The sequence below is a fragment of the Mangifera indica genome, chromosome 1, assembly GCF_011075055.1.
Source record: "Mangifera indica cultivar Alphonso chromosome 1, CATAS_Mindica_2.1, whole genome shotgun sequence".
NCBI lineage: Eukaryota > Viridiplantae > Streptophyta > Magnoliopsida > Sapindales > Anacardiaceae > Mangifera > Mangifera indica.
The window spans coordinates 7,228,999-7,241,736 of NC_058137.1; the positions used below are offsets into that span (position 1 = coordinate 7,228,999).

Here is a 12,738-nt window from a genome sequence, read left to right on the forward strand (position 1 = left end):
AACCAATAAACATAAATAAATTAACCTCATTTTCCAATGGATAATTAGGCTTTTATGTTGCTCAACTAATGCAAAAAACAAGTATGCTTAATAATAATTACCATTTCTAAATTCTTCAACACTTTGGTATGGAGCAGCATAATTTATTGGAATTAAGAGATGTACAAGGAAGACTCATTGGTCGAGTTAAAATGACAAAATATCAAATGTTTCCATCGTATTTGAATCGCAAGTTTGAATATTGTCTCACTAGCCCTATTAATAGTGAAACTGAGAAGCGGCATCTACAGTGTAGACATCTCCATTTTCATGATTTGAAGTTATTATCCATAAGAGACATGGTATGAGGTCTTCTAAATTTTAAGATAACAGAACATGTATGTGCCACATGTGTGCTTAGCAAGCAAACACGATCAACCTTTCCTGTTTGAATTCTTGTGGAAAGAACAAACACCTCTACAACTTGTATATATTGATATTTGTGGGCCTCTTGAGCTTATATTATTTTTAGGTAATAATATTTCATAAGATTTATCGATGACTCCAGTAGAAAAAGTGTGGGTATATTTTTTTAAGGATAAATTTGTCGCTTTTGAAGTATTCAAAATATTCAAGGGTCATACCAAAATAGAAAGTGGGAGTAAGTTTGTAAGCTCTGTTCAAATCGAGATGGAGAACACACCTCCATTGCTTTCCAAAATTTTTGCAAGAATCAAGGAATACAACATCAACTTACAAAGATTTACACTCTACAATAAAACAAAATCGTAAAAAGGAAGAACCAAACAATTTTAGATATGACCAGGACAATCCTAAAGAAAAAGCACTACAAGAGTTTTTTTGGGTGGAGGTAGTGGCATATTTAGTATATTTGTTGAGTAAATGTTCAAAAAAGAGTGTTATAAATAAGACTTCACATGAAGATGGAATGAAGTTAAACCAAGTGTAACACATCTAAGAATCTTTGGATGCATTGCCTATGTATAAGTTTTTGTTGCAAGACGAATGAAGCTTGATGGCTATGGAGAAAAATGTGTATTCATGGAAATAGTGAAGGATCCATGGCCTACAAGCTGTATAATCCTCAAACGAAAAATTGTTGGTAAGTAGAAATGTTATTTTTGATGAAGCAACAATATGGAAGTGAGACAATATTGAAACACTAACACATCTAGGAAACATAAGGCAACATCAATTCTTGAGGTCATCACTTATGCATCAACAAGTCTTTCACCTTTCCAATCACCTCCTCCTAGTGGTGATCACATTTAGGAAAAAGTTGTCACTCCTACATTGCCAACTCCTTCACCTCACACCTTGAGTAGTTCCTTCTAAAGTGAAATGCCACCTCTTAGAACAAAGTGATTGTGTGAAATATATGATTCTACCAATGAGTTAGGAGGTGATGAGGATTAAGAAGACAAATTTGTTTTTTCTCTATGTTGATCATGAGCCTTTAAGCTTTCAAGAGGCAATTGAACAAGAATCTCAGAATATTGCTATAAAAAAATAAATGCAAGCTCTAAAAGAAGTGAGATTTGGAAGATGATTGAACTCCTATCACATCAAAAAGCAATTGACATCAAGTAGGTGTATGAGATCAAAAGAAATTTTGATGGCAACATTGATCGTTACAAAGCAAGGCTTACAGAGAAAAGGGTATATGCAAAAATATGGAGTTAACTATGAAGAAATGTTTGTTCCAGTTGTTCTACTTGATATAGTGATATTAATAATCTCACTAGTTGTAACCCGCAAGTGGAAAATTTATCAACTTGATGTCAAATCAGTCTTCCTTAATGGGATACTCAAGGAAGAAGTATGTGTAGGATAACTAAAAAGGTTTATCATTTTTGGTGATGAGCATAAAGTGTACATTTTGACGAAAGCATTGTATGAGTCAAGCAAGCTCCTAGAGCTTGGAATGCATAGACTGATAGGTATTTACTAGCATATGGTTTTGTAAAAGACTCATATGAGCATTCGGTATACACTAAAAAAATGTTAGAATGGAGAATTTATAGTGTTACGCATTTATGTTGATAACTTGCTTTTTACAGGAAATAATGAAAATCTATTTGTATAATTTAAGAAAGACATGTTTAAAGAGTTTGGAATGAATGATAATGGACTCATGTCCTATTTTCTTGGCATACAAGTGCATCAAATGGCTACAAGAATTTTTTATATCACAAAAAAGGTACATGGTAAATTTAGAATGAACAATTACAATATTGTCAATACTCCACTTGTAATGAATCACAAAATATCAAAAATGACAAAAGAAATGTTGTTGACTCAACTCAATACAAAAGTTTCATTAAGAGGTTAACGTACTTCATAGTTACAAGACCTATTTTAGTATACAAAGTAAGTTTATTAAGTTATTATATAGAAACTCCAAAAGAATCATATTATTAGACAGCAAAAATAATTTTGCAATATGTGAAGGAAACAATGAATTTTGGGTTGTTTTATATATATGGTGAAAAACTTGAATTAATTAGTTTTTTTTTTTTTTTATAGCAATTGGGGTTGAGATCTTGAAGAAAATGAAAATACTATAGGATTTATATTTTTGTTCTTCAATTGTTTTTTCTTGGTCATCTAAAAAAGAAATTATTATTGCACTATCCTCTGCAAAAAAAACAAAGTACTATTTGCACTCTTCTTAACACCTAATTTATGTTAGATAACAAATTTGCAATTAAGCTAGCAAAAAATTCAATACAACATGAGAGGAGCAAACACATTGATGCAAGGTTTCATTTTCTTAAAGATCATGTTAAACATGAAACTGTGGAACTACTCATTGTCACACACTTGAGCAAATGGGTGACATCTTCACCAAGTCACTATCTTTTAAGAGTTCTTCAATGTTGAGGGACAAACTTAGGGTGAAGGAAATTCAATGTAAATGAATGTGTAAATAGTATTTTTAGTTTGAAGGAGTGTGTTAGAGATAATAAATCAAACTTGTTTGTGACTTGGTCTTTAGCTAAAAATTAGTTTGACTAGCTCTACTTTGTTTTATTTTGATTATTGCTTTTTTGCTGATTTTTTGGATTAGTTTGTCTAATTATATCTAATAAATTACATGTAACTCTGCTATAAAAGGGTGGATATGTTTAGTGAGATAAACATAAGAGATAAAAGTGTTTTTTTCTTGTATAGTCTTATTTGATTCAAAGTATTCTAGTTTGTTTCAAATATAAATTTTCTTTAAGCACCAAAGGAACCAATAAAGCCCTTTTGGGTTGCTAGTATTCCTTTAGTATCAAAGGTGCCTTTGTACACATTTCCAAGTGTCCCTGAACCCACCAAACATTCTTCACTAAAATTATTCATTGCCCTTTTTAGCTCCTATAGTTGGAAGCACCTTAACATTAGACTTTCAGCTTTCAAACCCCTGAAAATGAAGCATTACATCACCATGTCAAGTGGGCTAATCATGGCAATTTATAACTCAATTTACTCACCTCTCTTCGTCCATCTTTGTTTGAGAATTGGCTAGAACTTTCTCTAGAAAAACAAGAACAACCAGACACTCACCAAGACCATAAAGAATAACAACAAAATACTCTACTCACATTTGAATGTTTTAAAAACCTACGGTGTGTTAAGTCACCCTTTTCCTCCTGCCATGGTCATAAAATATTAATTTATAAATAATAATCAATTGAAGTATTTTTAGATTTATAATTGTATATAAATTATATATCAAAGAAACCTATTTCTGTTCTGATTATATAAATTTATATTAAAATATTAAAAATAATTCATAAAAAATTTGACAAAATTCAATATTAATTTCTAATTATGTCAATTCAAACCCATGCTGTATAAAAAATTATATAAGTATGACTTTTTAAATGCCTTCAAAACATGTGGCTATGACTTTGTGGATTGTTCCAGTGCTCCAAAATTAATTGACATTACATTCAACTGGTAAAATCCAACACGTGAAAAGGTCACATGACTTTGTTCTAAAGTAGCCGACCAAGCTGCAATTCATGAAACAATCTATTCAAAAAATTAAATAGATGAATATGAAGAGTTTATTTGAGGTTTCAAAAAAAGGCCAATTCTTTGGAATATATATATATATATATAGAGAGAGAGAGAACAATATTATATATATATATCTATTTTAAGTATATAAATAGATACATACTTATATATGTCATTATATGATTAGATGTTATTTTATCTTTAATTTAAAATTATCTAATTATATAATAATACATACAAATATATATTTATTTGTCTACTTAAAATTGGTATCTATAATTTTTTTAATATATATATATATATGAACTGTCTGATTTGAATATTTAATAAAATTATAGCAAAAAGGTGAGTCAGTGGAATGCATGAATGAATGAGATAAAGTTGAAAATTGAAAATAGTTTAGAGGATTAAATGCGGTAGATGAAAGAGGCAACACTTGTTGTTTTAGATTTAGCATGTGAGGGGCCAATCATTTATCTTGTGTCTCCGTATCGTCACCTTCATTTCTACAGCCCCTCCTCTTCCGTCAGATTCTAATTTAATGGAGGTTTGGCCTTTTCAATTATTTTCTATTTACAGATATAGTACAAATCTCATCAAGGAGCAACTACCTCAGCATAATCTTTCCCAGAATTTAATAAACTGCCTTCAAGTTTAAGCAACATATATTTGAGCGAGGGCAGTACAGTGGGGGTTTCGGATAAGTTCCTTTCATCAATACAGGCTATGGCCACTTTTAATGACAGGCATGGTGCCACCTTGCCCATGTGCCAAATCTATTAATGGCCTCAAAATAATGACTTGACATTATCAGATTACTCATTTGATATGTTAAGATTTTTGACAATCTAATTGTTGACATCCAATTGTACTTGAAAGTTAACAGTAGAAAGAACATTCACAACGCCAAAAGACAGGATATCAGAGGTGAAATAAAAGACCACATAAACTCAAAATTTTTATACATATGGATGATCAAAATCAGGTACAGAGAGCCCAACTGAGGCATGGTTGAAGTAGTAGATAGAGGCAGAGTAACCAGCATGTTGGAGTGGAAGAAAATAAAAGAACCCTAAAGCTGATGATCGTATACATAATAAAAGAAAAAAATTCTACCAAGCCATTTACAAAGATGGGCATTACAGATCCCTTCTGCATAATGGGCATGAAGCATGACTGAGGAGCCATTTATCTATGCAAGGTAGGTGAAACATGTGATGGCAATGAGGCAAACTTCTAACTGTCTCTCCAAGCTGAAAATCCTGCACAAATAAACAGTTTCAATTGGATTGTATATTCACAGCTTACTCAAAACCTAAATAATCAAGTCAAATAATAATGGCTGAACCTGAAGGCAAACTGAGCAAGAGACTTTTTCCCCAGAATCGTCTGCATTGTTATTGGTACCAATTGTGATCTTTGGGATCTTATCAACTGATTCTCCAGTTAATCCTTTCGAGCAGCAGCCAGTGTCGAAGATGTTAGGCATGTCCTCAAAGCTTACTTCAACAGCTCCCATCTGATACACAACAAATTGAAATCATTTACACATTACAATGGCTCCAGCAAAGCCTGATGACATATCAGAAACTGCTAATTTTGTTGCATAATACCTGACTTTGAACAGCACTGAGCATGGCTGGTCCAATTCTTTCTCGCACAAGTCTCCCACTCAGAAGGCTTGCAAGCACATCAATCTGTGCAGTTTGTGATAATTATACACTGGTTAAATGATATCAATTATAACAGACTTGAATATGAATATGTACACTCATCAAGTTTAGGCACAAACGAATGATAGATTTGTACAATTAGCGTATTAGCAACAATAAAGGCGTAGCCAAAGGGGTTACCAAGTACAAGAGACACCCAATTCCAGATTCATCAGACTGCCAAAGAACAAGAGAAGATTCAAAGACTTCAATGGAGAAAACAGCTCCAGAAATGGCTCCAACTGCAGCCCCTCGAACAAACCCACTCTCAGTTTCTTGTCCTATTAAAGCTCCAGTCATGGCTCCCAACAAAGTGCCCACTACATAACAGATAATATCAAATTCAAATCAAACAAAAAAGATCATCCACAATTCTGGAGACACAACGTTCCACAAAATAACCTTTTTTATACGCAGAAATCATTAACATAACCAGAAAAAATGACATCATTGTCTACATATAAATTCAATAACCATATAAATACACATAAATATGATCATCATATCAAAAATTAAAATGACATAAGCAGATCAAGAATCAAAACAAACTATCATTTAATTAAAAATTAAATGTTGAATAAAACAGAAAGGGCACTAGGAAAAGGCAATCAACCTAATGCAAAGAAGAAAGTGAAGATCGCCGAGAAGATGTTGCCAAGAATGGCAGAAACGACGAAGGTGAAGAAATCCCTGACTCTCTTGAAGAAATTCCCAAACAAAGAGAAAGAAGAGATAGAGAAACGAGATGGGTATGCATAAAACTCCATTGATTTAGGTTACAAAATTGAAAGCTTCTTTCCTTCCTAGGAAAAATAAAACCAAAGGTCGGTGTTGATGATGTACAGAAGGTTTAATTGGGTCCTTATATATGAGAAAGGAGAAGACTATGAGATGGGTTTGAATTCTTAATCCCCAAGAGAAAAATGAAAAAGAGACTGTAGCAACCAACTCGCATTTAAAGCTTCCATTCTGTCTCTCTCTCTCCCTCTCTCTCTACTGAACCAAAAATATCTTGTGGATGAAAGAAATAAACAAATAAACAAATAAACAAATTTCACAGCTTGATTGAGCTGAGATTAATTACAAAATACAACTAGAATTAGAGAGAAGTTTCCGTTTGACGATTCTTCTCTACGTGTTGTTTCAGGAGAATTTCAAGTTACAGGCAGGGAAAAATAAATAATTTGATTAATTATGATGATTGGCTACACGTTGAACAAGTGGTAAAGGGTTAAGGATTTCTGCTCTCTTATTCAACTTTTGCTCGAAATATCTAAACAAGGAGAAGGTGAATCTGAGTCTAAGGTACTGGACTGGTGGCGCCTTTTTCTGACTTTTATTATACTGTAATTCCAATTTTACCCCGTACTTTTATCTCTGGATTTTAGTTGGCCTGTGAAATTACCATCTTATTTTCCTTCTATTTCTTTGAACAAAGATTCGGACTTTAAATTAAAACTGATTTTTTTTTTTCTCTTCAAAAATGTGTTTCATATACCCAAGGTTCTTCTTAATAACATTTTCCCATTTTCCCGCTTGGCTGTAAAATTTTTAGTAAATTTTTTTTTTTATAGAATTAGTAAAAAAAAAATTTATCTTTTATTATCTTTATAAAAAATAATAATCTATCCCAAAGCTTTTATTGAATCTTTTCACTTTTAGATACAACTTTATTAAACTTTGTTACTTTATTAGAAACGCTAAACGACATTTCTCAACCCAACTCTTGATGAAAAGATTATTATTATTATTATTTTATATTTTCAGTTTTAAAATCCATTTTTTACTTATTTGTCAATTTTGTTAATAAAATCTATAAAATTTTATTATGTCTATTAATTTTTACTAAATATAGGAATAATTTTATATTTAATAATTTTTTAAATAATTTATCTTTATAATAAAGCCAAATGTACCCTAAATATTTCACAAATCTTCTCCCACGCTCTCGGGCCAAAGAACCCACAAGTACAGCCCATAGTTGTGGCTTCTCCTATTGCAAATGATGCGTGTGATGCACATCTATATCCATGAGCATTAACAGTTCTTTTTCAAAAATTGAGAAGATCTATGAAGCAAGGAGTAATAGACTTACATCAAGATAACAATATTTTTTTTTCCTTATTCTAATTTTGGTTTTCTCTATTACAAACTTTTATATAGTGAAAACAGACGATATCATCGTAAGCTTGTTGCCCTAGTTTATATCTTGAAGTACTTTTAAGGCCAAACGATTACTCTCAGAAATCCAAACATGCTCATAAGTAGTGTTTCAATGCTACTAACTCAATATTTTTCCTTCAATCTGACCTTTTCTTGTCCAACACTGAAAGTTCTCAAACATATTTGAATGCGTGGAAAGGGGATTGAATTGACTTTTAAAGTATTTGGGTGCATCTGATCAATTCTCAAATTAGTTGAATAGCTTAAATCATGGTTGGATCAATGATAAGTCATATTTAGTAAGGAACTAGTTTTTTAATTTTTAGGGTTAGCTCGCCTATCACTTGAGGAAAGGGAACCTACAACAAATGAATTAAGTTGTTGGAATGAATTAAATCTTTATTTAACTTATTTTTATTTTTGGTTCATATTGGTTATTGTTTGTGTTGTCGAAGATGGAGAAGTGAATTAAGGTGTTGGATTGTGTCATCGAGTTCTCACACATTTGCTTTGTGGAGACAATTTGCTATAATTGCTTAGTTGGGTTGGTCATATGAGGATAACAAAATTGTACATATATGAGAGTTACAAATTTTCAGTTCATCAATAATTGTCAACCGACTTAGAAAAAAATAAAGATGGAGAAGAGAAAATATAAAATTGTTAAAAAATATGTAATTTGTTTTTACCATTACGAATGTAACTAACAAAAATATAGTTTTTATAAATAAAAGTAATATCTGACTTTAACATATGTGTGAGAAAATAAAATTTTTAAATTTAAAAAGTAAAAAATTATCATTTTATCGAAGATCTGATGGGAACTAGTCATTTGGCCTATTTAAAATGTTGCTCTTGATTGAAATGTAATTTATGGATTTTAAAATATTCTAGTTATTTAGTGTTTTTTCCTACTTATGCATGTGGGTTTTTTTGGGAATTATGTATAAATTCTGAATTTAGTTTTTATTAAAAAATAATATAAATCATCTCAATTAATTTGTAATGCTTTCATAGTCTCCAAAGAAGTGATGAATGCACAAGTCTTATTCGCCCCTAACAGCTGAATCTTATCGTATTAGGTTGAGGTGACAACATCAAATCAATTTGACAATCTAAACATAAAAAAGAATGGAGAAAAATTACCTTAATCTGACGCAACATAAACATCTTAATGAACCGGCTTTTCTTTCTTTGTACGTTAATCAGGTCAATTAGGCCTCGAAATTTCCAGTGGATCTGAGCGTTAGTTTCAGAAAGAAACCCCAAAGGGGGAAGATGCAGTTAATCAACTCTCTTTGTTAAGAAGAAAAATTTACGGCTAGCTGCTGAGTCTCCATCATCGTCACCATGCATTGCATGCAAAGCTACGGCTACACTTGTATGTATCAACTTGCAGTAGCTTAAATTCAACTTGCCTAATAAACAAGCAAATAAATATTAAGTAATACTGGATCTTCTTCAAGAGTTTACAAGAAAAAGAAAAAAGATCTTTAGAGCTAACAACCAAAGATTAAGACTCCACATCTCTTGGAAAATAATATTTTTAAAATTTTTATTCTCTTGAATTATTTCTTAAGGGTTGTTAACCTATATATCTGATGGTGGAAGATCAACATATCATAATCGTTACAAGTCAGCCACTCGTAGAGTTTCAGCTTTCGATTTCACGAAATATAATGAGAGGAGCAAAGATATAATTAAGATATGACTGAGTTTTATTATTTATATATATTGATCGTGGTTTTGTGTCAAAACTGTGGGCTGAATTTCTGAAAATTGTATTAATTATTAGCAAGGCAAAAAGCCGACTTTGTTTGTTTTTTGTTTTGGTATTTGTCAGTATCCAATTCAATTTTTACCCACCAGAGACTGAAACCAGAACATCTATAAGATTGAAATGGATCAAACATAACCTAATCTTGATATACACCGTTCTAGGTGTGAGTTATTACTTCTATGTTAGAAAGGATTTTAGGTCATATGCTTGAAAGCACTTTGTTGTTGTCTTCATAGGTGAATACAGTGAATAGCTAAAGATGATGTCTCTACAACTAAGATAAGTTTGAGATAATTTGAATATCAATGGCGGTGTCAATTATCTTCATATACAAAATTCAAGTTTTGTGTTCATTATACCTAAAGTGAGTTATTTGCACATCGTATTTGATGCACGTTCTTCGCAGGTTAAGTTAGAGTTTGGGCTCCAGTGATAGTTTTTGGGATGGCAAATAGAGCATAGATTGAGAATTCCATAATATTAGCTAGGTTACCAATTGATGCATTCAATCTTCTCTTAGTTTGTGATGTAACCAACTGATATTAGCAGCATGTTGACTATCGACCACTTGTAAAGGTTGCTCATGAGGGTGAGCAACTTGGTAACTAGTATAAACTGTTTCAGTGAGGGCAACACTGCATTGGTAAAGCTAACTATCATGTTTTGCTCAATTTGGGTGGATGGAGCGTTTCTATAAGCTTTTCTAGTGTGAATCATAGGAAAATGCTTGCGTCTAAGAAAGCTTGGAGTAAACTTTACTGAAAAATCAAAGAGAGCTTTTCAAGGACACTCATAGCACCAAAAATTGTTGATTAAGAAAGGAAAAAAATTTGGTAAGTGCTAATTAAGAAATTGCATCAACATAATAACATAATTATCTAGAGATATTATGTGAGAGTGGTAGTTAGAGTGCAACGGGGAGTGTTCGTATGATTAACAAAAACTATAAATTAGTTGAAAGGAAAACGAGTATTAAGTGGTTTGGTTGCATAAACAAAACATATGTCAACTATAATGTTATTAGTCTTTTTTATAATGTGTTCTTTGAGAATAATTACAAAGAGTCATACTTAAATATTATCAGGTGACTTCGAAAGAGAAATTAGATTGTGTCTTTTGTTTTACCTTAAAAAGATTTTATGAGAATGAGATAACAAGATATCTCAAAGTAAAAGTAAAAAATCTTTTTATTATGCGTTCTTTTTTGTTTATATTCTCATAAAGACAGGATATTGTCATCACCCAAGAGTACGTGGTGCCTAAAGGTTTTACTAAACTTGTATGTCTATTTGATTAAGAAGATACATGCACCGTTAAGATCATTGCATATTGAAGGAAGTTGAGTATAGCACAATTACTTTTTATTTAAAGCAATACGTGTTGTCTAATTAGTTAAATCTTTACATTTAATGTGTCATTGGAACAATATATTTCCTTTATATTATATAAAACACAATTAGCATGGTTGGCAAGATGAGGGTTATACTTAACTGTTTATTCTAACAATTTGAACATGTTTTGATGATTGAATTGTTTAAACAACTTATTCGAAGAGGGTTATCCCTTCTTGCTACATCAAGTGGGAATCTACATATTCACATTATATAAATATATGAATCTAAACGATATGAGTTATCCACATACTTTTAACGTGAATTGTTTATACATATGTGATCAGGTGCTTTGTCAACAAGCTATTCATCACATATCAATGACGTGTTATTTGGTAATTGGTGTTGACTGATATACAATTATTAAGTGTGAATCTTATCCATATAAGAACATTACAAATTATTCATAGCTTTTAAAAATTTGTATTACAAATTTCAAATCTTGAAGAAAGTTATTTCAAAATTGTTCATATTTACACTTCATCGATCATAAATCTATGTTTGTAGAAAAGATTGTATGAATAATCATAAGATAATATTTTTAAATAGGTTTACTTTCTAAATGTAAGAGACATATCAATGTTTTAAAGGTTTACAAGAATTAAATTATTATATATTCCATTATATGTAACACTATGCAAAATATCACATAGTTGATATTGTATAAATAGTTGTAATTTTTTGGTCATTTACTTCTAGGAAAATTTAGAATTTTATTTTCAACACATATTATTGATGATGAAATTAATTAGCACTAATATGAAGCACATTAAATTATTATAAAATTTATTTAAAAAAAACGAAAAAACACAAAAGATCAAAAGACAATAAGATTTTAACGTGATTTAACCTATAAACCAAAAACTTATATTCATATTTGTGATATTAGATAAGTACTTTAAAGATAATAACAATATTATAATGTTAAAATGCTAGAAGTGTCCTTCTCTAGAAAGTCTTTTCATTGTCTTGAATTTACATAGTAGAAGCTAGAGTCATGTATGTAACTAAACAAGTATAGAATTATGTACACTTGATGAATATCTTTGTCTTTATGTGATTTTAAATATATTGTAACAGAGTAATTATACTTTAATTATAATTGTTAAAATTGTTAGAACTGACCCCAAAACAATAAGAAATTGTTTAATGTTACAAAGATTGCAAGAGTTGCTATAAATATTAACATCTAATTCCTTTGTTATTGTTTTTAGGTGAGACTGTGTTTTATCCATGTTTTGACTCAACTCTTGGGCTAATATGACATCCATCTACTTCTTGTTGATAACCCATTTAGATAATGCATCTGTGGATATGATTAAACAGAAGTTTTTGACTTTATAATATTTTTCTTTACAACTATATATTATATAATAAATTTTATATAGTTGCTACATTATTGCATGGGAATGTAAAATTGACTCTTTATATTAATTTTTAGGCCAAACGACTATTTCCCACTCAAGGTTTGATGTTTTCTCAAATAACCACCATTTAACTATAGAAACATTAAACATCCACCCATAAGCAGTTAAAATTAACGGTGGTAAAGATAAAATCGTCATTTTCTCTATAATATTAAAAAATAAACTAAAATATAATCTATTTTTGCCCCCCTAAACTTTTAAAACTAAAATTTTTCTCAGCCTAAGTTTTAAAAAATGGCAATTTCACCATAGGG

General features: G+C 30.7%; 1 protein-coding gene across 1 annotated transcript; it reads right to left on the minus strand.

Moving 5' to 3' along the window:
* Positions 1–4,932: 4,932 nt before the first annotated feature.
* Positions 4,933–6,997, minus strand: LOC123211469 (NEP1-interacting protein-like 1). Its single transcript, XM_044630224.1, has 5 exons — positions 6,337–6,997; positions 5,865–6,043; positions 5,625–5,708; positions 5,360–5,530; positions 4,933–5,273 (listed from the first exon to the last, which is right to left on the minus strand). The coding sequence occupies exons 1-5, from the start codon at positions 6,488–6,490 to the stop codon at positions 5,151–5,153; spliced, it is 711 nt and encodes a 236-aa protein (XP_044486159.1). The 5' UTR covers positions 6,491–6,997; the 3' UTR covers positions 4,933–5,150.
* Positions 6,998–12,738: the final 5,741 nt, after the last annotated feature.